This window comes from Portunus trituberculatus, chromosome 46 (assembly GCF_017591435.1).
Source record: "Portunus trituberculatus isolate SZX2019 chromosome 46, ASM1759143v1, whole genome shotgun sequence".
NCBI classification, from domain to species: domain Eukaryota; kingdom Metazoa; phylum Arthropoda; class Malacostraca; order Decapoda; family Portunidae; genus Portunus; species Portunus trituberculatus.
The window spans coordinates 27,085,667-27,092,734 of record NC_059300.1 but is presented as its reverse complement, the minus strand read 5'-3'; the positions used below and the strand labels follow the sequence as shown (position 1 = coordinate 27,092,734).

Here is a 7,068-nt window from a genome sequence, read left to right as displayed (position 1 = left end):
TGAAGTAATTTCTTCTTCTATGATAATCTCTTCCTATTTTTATTCATGAGAAATTTTCAGTGGCTATATAAGTTTATTTTCTTTTTGATGAAAGCTATAAACATTTCAAACATTGTTGTCTTCAGCCTTATTTGTAGTTTTATTATGCTTAAAAGATTATATCGCACAGTACATGATCATTTTTAGACCTGTAGGTTAAAAAACATGTCTTTTCTTTCTTTCATACTTTTGTTCCTGATTTTGCTTATGGTGAACTATTGACCTGTCAGGGATGCCAGCACCAGCAAATAATATGCTGGTCATAGGCTCATCATTTCTACTAATTTTGATAGTAAAAAATGAACTGCTCAAAGTTTTTGTAGAAATGCTTCCCTACTCTTGCCATGTACAAGACAAGTGACTCATTCAGTCATATGATATTGTTTCTCAATTAACAGAACTTGCATATTTTTAGCAAGTCCATGAATGGCTTTTTCCCTCACAGACGGACATTTCCATCAACCCCAACCTTGGCACCGTCCATTCCCTCCTGGCAACGGAGCAAGGCAACAGAGAAGCCTGTGGAGGCAGCTGCTGAGTCTGCTGTCTCTCTGTCCAACCAGGTGATGTGCCTTGTATTAGGGGTGAATGAGAGTACGTATACTGTACCATGGAAATGTATACTTCTTATAGGAGGTAAAATATCAGCTGTCTTTGCAAGAATGAAATATTCAGGTTTATATTCGATAAATTGTATTATGAGTAAGTATTTTTTTCATCAGGCTCAAATCGTTGAGGAAGGAGATTCCTTGTGGTCAGCCTCCCACTCTGAAGAGTCCAGTGGTAGTGAGGCAAAAGGTAAGACATTTTTTGCTATAAATCATAATTTTGTTGCAAATAAAAATACAGATATTTAACATACTTTTGTAAGTAAATGTTGTATTACATATTTACTTTGAAATGCAGTGAGGAGATTCCCATGCCAAGATACATATGTGTATTCTGGGTTATGAAGAATTTGAAGGTAACTTTTGTTTAGTACTCTGTGTTAGTTAAGCTGCAAGAATAGAATGGAAGATTGATGTGCAAGGTAAGTTAGATATTTTAAGGCAGAAAGGAGAATGACCAAAGGTAATCATAAAAAAATATAAGAAAGTTGATAAAGACTAATAAATAAATGATAAAAGTAAATGAACATAGAGAATGACATGTAGACTTTGCAGTTGCCATTAGTCCTCCCTAGAGGTACATGCATGATGTTGAATAAGGCTTAGCTTAAAGGTCAAGGTAACATGGTATTTGTCTTGTCAATCTGTTATGTATCTACAGTTGTTGCTTCTTGGAACCAGCTAAATTTGGCATAATTCTATTTTCAAGATCAAGAAAAAGGATCTCATATGTTTATTATCTCAAAAGGTAGCTGAGAGAAAAAGGCAACAGCAAAATCTTTTACCTTATGATTTAACTTTGGGATTTGAGATTGTGAGATGCAGAGTATTAAAACAATACAAAAATTATAATAAGAATATCTTACCTTCATTCCACTTTCCAGTAATTTATAGCCAGTAACTTTACTAAATAGTAATGATAATAACATCAAACACAAATCTTTGAACATTTAATAATGATAAATAATACATGAGTTTTGAAGAAAGTGAAAAAAAAATAAATAAATGAAAGAAATACAAGTGAGTGAAAACATCAGTGAATGTTATTTAAAAGGCTCTTTGACTCGTGATCTCAACAGCTGAATATGAAGATAGCTAACCATCAGTATCATATTTGTAATCCAATAATGTTTGCCTCTAAGAGATAGAGTTAATGTTTTTATCATAACCATGATTAGATTATAGTTTGTATTTTGATATACTGTATGTATATACTTGGAATAAATAATATATTAGATAATAGATAATAACAGTAATAGTAATGTCATTTGGTACTCCAGGTGTTGGAGAAACTATACAAACTGCAGAAGTAAGGAATGGGGAGGGGAATGAAGATACCCTGCTACAGAAGGAATGTGAAGTTTCATCAGAATTACCACTAGAGTTTACCAGATCATAGGAACATTAAGTTATAGGTATTAATTTTAAGTTTTAATTCATTTAGATAAGCACCTATGTGGAGCAGTGGCTAGCATACCTGGCTATACTTCTAAGGTGAAGCACCACTCTGTTAGTCTTTCCTTTTGGAATGGTTAATAAACGGGTACTGGGGGAACTTAGGGAAAGTAAACCATGGGAACCCTGAAGTCACAGAGGGCTTGTGTTCTTGGATAAGGCATATCATCTGCTTCAGGCTCAAAAACCAATGAGACAGAGATGAGTGGTGAGGCCATGTGCATCTCCAACATACGGCCCCAACTTAACCTTTCATTAAGATGGTGATTTTAGCTTTTTGGCTGGCTAATGACACTATCTGTAGCAATAATTAATTATTAGGGAGGAAGACATTTTGTATCTTCATGAAATCTAATGCTATAAGATTATTTATTAAATTTTATTTCATTATTACATTTATTATCTTTTATTTATTTATTTATTTTTTTACTATCTATACGAGTATTTAAAGGCTATAGCATGAGCTTGGGGTAGTAAATGGTAAAGTGCATTTTGCCACTCATATTATGTACTATAATAAAAATATAAATCATTAGAAGAACCTTCTCTCCTTGACCTCCGGGAGTAACAAAGTAAGCATGCACTGTAATAAGCAGACAAGTGATGTCTTAAACAAAAAGAACTAAGCCTATTACTGCTACAGAGCTTGATTTACTTATAGACTTGGTAAGCCAGGAAAAAGTGCTTCTAAATAAAAGCACAGATGGCTGTATAGTTGCCTTAATACAAGAGAGAATTGCCATCTCCTTTAACTGTGCAGGCTATGGGAAGAGAACAATCCACCAGCTATCTACATAGATGGGAACTCATCAAGTGATAAGGACACAGAACCGATCGTTAGCTAAGTAGAATTCTGAAAGAAAACTTGGGAGATGAAGATGCAGTGATTGTAGCTGGCAGTGGCAATGTTATTGTTCCGCAGACCTGTTCATTCGCTAAGGCTTTGTTATCAACTCGCTAACAAGTTTCACGAACTCCACCCATGGGTATGGTTCCAATCACAATTTTTGTAAAGTATGCTATTTGAATAAGTTATATATTTTTATTTTTATAAAGTCAATTAGTTTACAAAAAGAACTAGTAATAATAGATATTTAGGTAAAGGTAATGACGAGGACATAAGTCTTGGTTCATCTTCACGGCAAAAGTAAATCCTGCCTGATTATTGCCTTCTCATGCTGTGGGAAGGCAGCGTTCACTCTTAAGAATACCGTTTCTCCCAGACAATATCCTTCAACTGATGAAGGTGGAAGGTATTGTTTAAGAGTTCAGCCAAGAGTGTCTCAGTACAATTCCCCCAGAAGCAATGTGAGTGCATGTGACATCATCGAGTTAAGTTAACCCACGTTAAATAGAATAAATCGCGTTATTTAATTGTGTCTCCTTTAACATTAGGTCACATTAAATCGAAATTGCATTATTCAAATGTGTTAATTGAGAGTTGACTGTATTCAATATTCTACTGCAATATATATATATATATATATATATATATATATATATATATATATATATATATATATATATATATATATAATTAATGAACCAAAAAACTTTCATTTAGTTTGTTTCATTATACGAAGAATGTCTCCTGATTTTTTTTTTTTTTTTTCTCCATGTAATAGGGGCTAGCTGGGCAAGGGCAACATAGTGTAGAAAAAAAAATAAATAAAAAAAAAATAATAAAAAAAAAAAAATATATATATATATATATATATATATATATATATATATATATATATATATATATAAACAGGTTCCAGAGTTTAACAGAGAAAGTGTAAAGTACTGTCATAAAATATTTTCTCTAGCTTTGTATTTATACTATACAGCAATATTGAGAACAAAGTGCAGTGCTTGTTCATTATTTTGTAAAAAAAAATGTTTTAATGTTAAAATGACAACATAATTATATAGATAGCACATGTATATGACATAATGCAAATGTAAAAAAAAATAAATGAAAAAAAAAAATTATATATATATATATATATATATATATATATATATATATATATATATATATATATATATATATATATATATATACACATTTGCATTATAATGTCATATATATGTGTTATCTATACAAATTATGGTCATTTTGACATTAAAACTTTTTATTTTAAAAAATAATGAACAAGCACTACACTTTGTACTCAATATTGCTGTATAGTATAAATACAAAGTAAGAGAAAATATTATATATATATATATATATATATATATATATATATATATATATATATATATATATATATATATATATATCTTCTTCAAACCAAGTACAATAGCCAGCCACAAATAGGGTCTGGTCTCTAAACTGCAGATATGGAAGTGAAATATTAGCTACATCTGTTGCCAACTTATTCTCTATCTCAAATATCAACCTGACATGGGCAAAACTTATGAACTACACTCAGCAACTTAATGCCACTAGAGATTAGAAAATCAATTGTGTACTACATTTCACCAGTTTTTATTGAAGTAGTATTTCAAACAAATTTTGCTCATGTGAGAATTAGCAAATTTGCAAGAGTAGTCACCATGGAAATGAAAAATAGTAAAGAGATGCCAATTACAGCAATGAGTGAGATCAAGACTGACCAATTGCTAAGCTTTCTCTTATAATAATTAAAATCTACCGCTATTAACTCTAAAACAATGTCAGAACAGTAAATTTAATGAGTTAACCATTCTTCCTATTACAGAAACTTGGACATTATGGTAAAATCCTTAGCAGTAACAATAAAATGCCTTCCAATTTCTAAGACAAACTTCTGCCCTTCTACAATGCTCCAGCACAATGATCCTGTAGTGAGTGAATAAAAAGCTAGATAGCAACTCAGAAAATATATTTTAAGCCTTCAGCTATGATAGAAAGATAGTAGAAATGACAGGCTTTCAACACCAATAAGTTGTTCTTGCTAAAATTATAAATATTCAATAAGAAAAATTACAAAACTATAAATCACATAAGATTGTCTTTGTGAATGAGACACATGCACTAGAGTCAGTACTGTCTACAAAGGAATGTACTAGTCATTATTAAGTACAGTGGAGCCTTGGTTCACGACTTCAACCAATTCAATGAAGCAGTTTGTAAACCAAAATATTTGCAGATATTTATTTTTCACTGAAATTAATATAAACAATTATTCCCTTCAAGTCACACACATTGCACTTCTATTGTTTTTCCTTTTCAAATGTGTGAAAGAATATAGAATGAAGTCATGGATGGAAAAGACACGAAGTCTGACCTTGTACAGAGCATGCATTCGCTGGAAGGAAAAGTTCGAGGACAAGTCTGTGAGCAGCAAGGGTCATTGCGCTGCTCAAGACAGCATGTTCTTTCCTAATAACACCTCGTGTCCTTTATTTTATTTAAGTGCAGTGTGTTTTTCTACTAATATATGCTCAATAAAGTAGATTTTCATTTTTAAAGGAAATTCTTCCATCATGTAAAACATCAAACAACTTTGTTGTTCAGAGGGATAGAAAGAAAGCGGAGTGGAGAGAAGCGAGAGAAAGAAAAAATCTGTTTCCATGTGGACAAGAACTAATAACGGTCTTCTATGTTTTCATGATCTCATGTCGAGTGACTTATGACTTGAGTGTTAAGATTTCAAACAACAGTGCAAAACAAAGGAACTCCATATAAGGACGTACAGAATCCTTTTGAGTTACTATAGGCTCTCCCTCTATGATAGTACTGGATATAAAAATTACTTTCTACGTCTGGAAAACTTCCAGGTAAAATGAGTATAATCTGAGATATAACTAACAATAATTCAGGATGATTACAGGATGTCATAACTAGTGGTCACCAACACATGTAACTTGCAGTAACTCCTATTCAATCTGCAACCTAAAGCCCTGTCCAGACAAGGGGCAGCTGCCCACCGTGCAAACACTGTTATCAGCTATCATATTCCTTCAACTGTTTTGATGGTAGGAGCAAACATGACATCAGAAGCGAGAAAACCACAGGCAAATCACCCAAGTCCCCTTGCCTGTGGTCGAAGCAATGCCTGTTGGTGTAAGGGTTGGCACTCATATAAAAAAAAGCATTCTGCAAAACACACAAAGTTAACCTGTGGAACTGCTCCTAGTGTGGACACAAATTCGCCCACCAGTGTTTGCCTGGTGAACAGAGTAGGGACTGTGGAACACAGCAACATCTGGTAGCACTGTTTGTTGCCAGAACTGTTTCCTTCATTTTTGTGCTTATGATATCATCCCCACTGCTTAGCATAACATGGTAACAGTGTTTGCACGGCAGGCAACTGCCCCTCATCTGGACAGGCCTTAAGTGATACCGATACATAATTTGCTTTACAACTCTGGGACATGCATCAGATTTCTTCTGTATATGTACCATTATGAAATGCTAACAATTTCAAAGGATTCCTTCATCATTTTTATCTGCTCGTGGTACATGGAAAGTCTCATATGGTTATGTCTGCTATTCATAAGTAAATCTCTATTTTCCTTCTATAAACCAGTTTTTTTTTTTTTTTTTTTTTTTTTTTTTTTACGGTAAGGCCTATAGCGCCTGTAGGCACACTAAAATTTTAGAGTGTATGGGAAGCGCTGTTCAGCTTCCGCCCATTAGTGGCGCAGGCAATTTTATTTATAGTGGTACCCATATTAGGGCCCATATCACCGCCCAAGCTCATCTTGAGTGTAACCACCTAGAACCTGGGTATCATGGTGATATGTAGGTAACTTTAAACCACTCGACAAATGGCAAAGTGCTTTAAGGCTGTACGTGGTGGGATTCGAACCTACGCGTGGACGTCTGCCCGATCCCACGCTCACCACCTTATCCACTATGCCACTATGCTGGTATATTTTTTTCCCCGCTGATAATTTGAAAGGTTCATCCTTTTTATCTGCTCCTGGTACATGGAAAGTCTCATATGGTTATGTCTGCTTTTCATAAGTAAATCTCTATTTTCCTTCT

General features: G+C 33.4%; 1 protein-coding gene across 3 annotated transcripts in view; it reads left to right on the top strand.

The window, feature by feature from the left end:
* The window catches only part of LOC123520353 (peroxisomal membrane protein PEX14-like), a 7,452-nt gene extending 4,812 nt beyond the window's left edge, over window positions 1-2,640 (top strand). For all 3 annotated transcript variants that reach the window (XM_045282585.1, XM_045282586.1, XM_045282587.1), the window contains exons 7-9: window positions 485-602; window positions 762-837; window positions 1,928-2,640. In XM_045282585.1, the coding sequence (XP_045138520.1) occupies window positions 485-602; window positions 762-837; window positions 1,928-2,046 (313 nt within the window). In that variant the 3' untranslated portion in view covers window positions 2,047-2,640. The remainder of the gene's footprint in view (window positions 1-484; window positions 603-761; window positions 838-1,927) is intronic.
* Window positions 2,641-7,068: the final 4,428 nt, after the last annotated feature.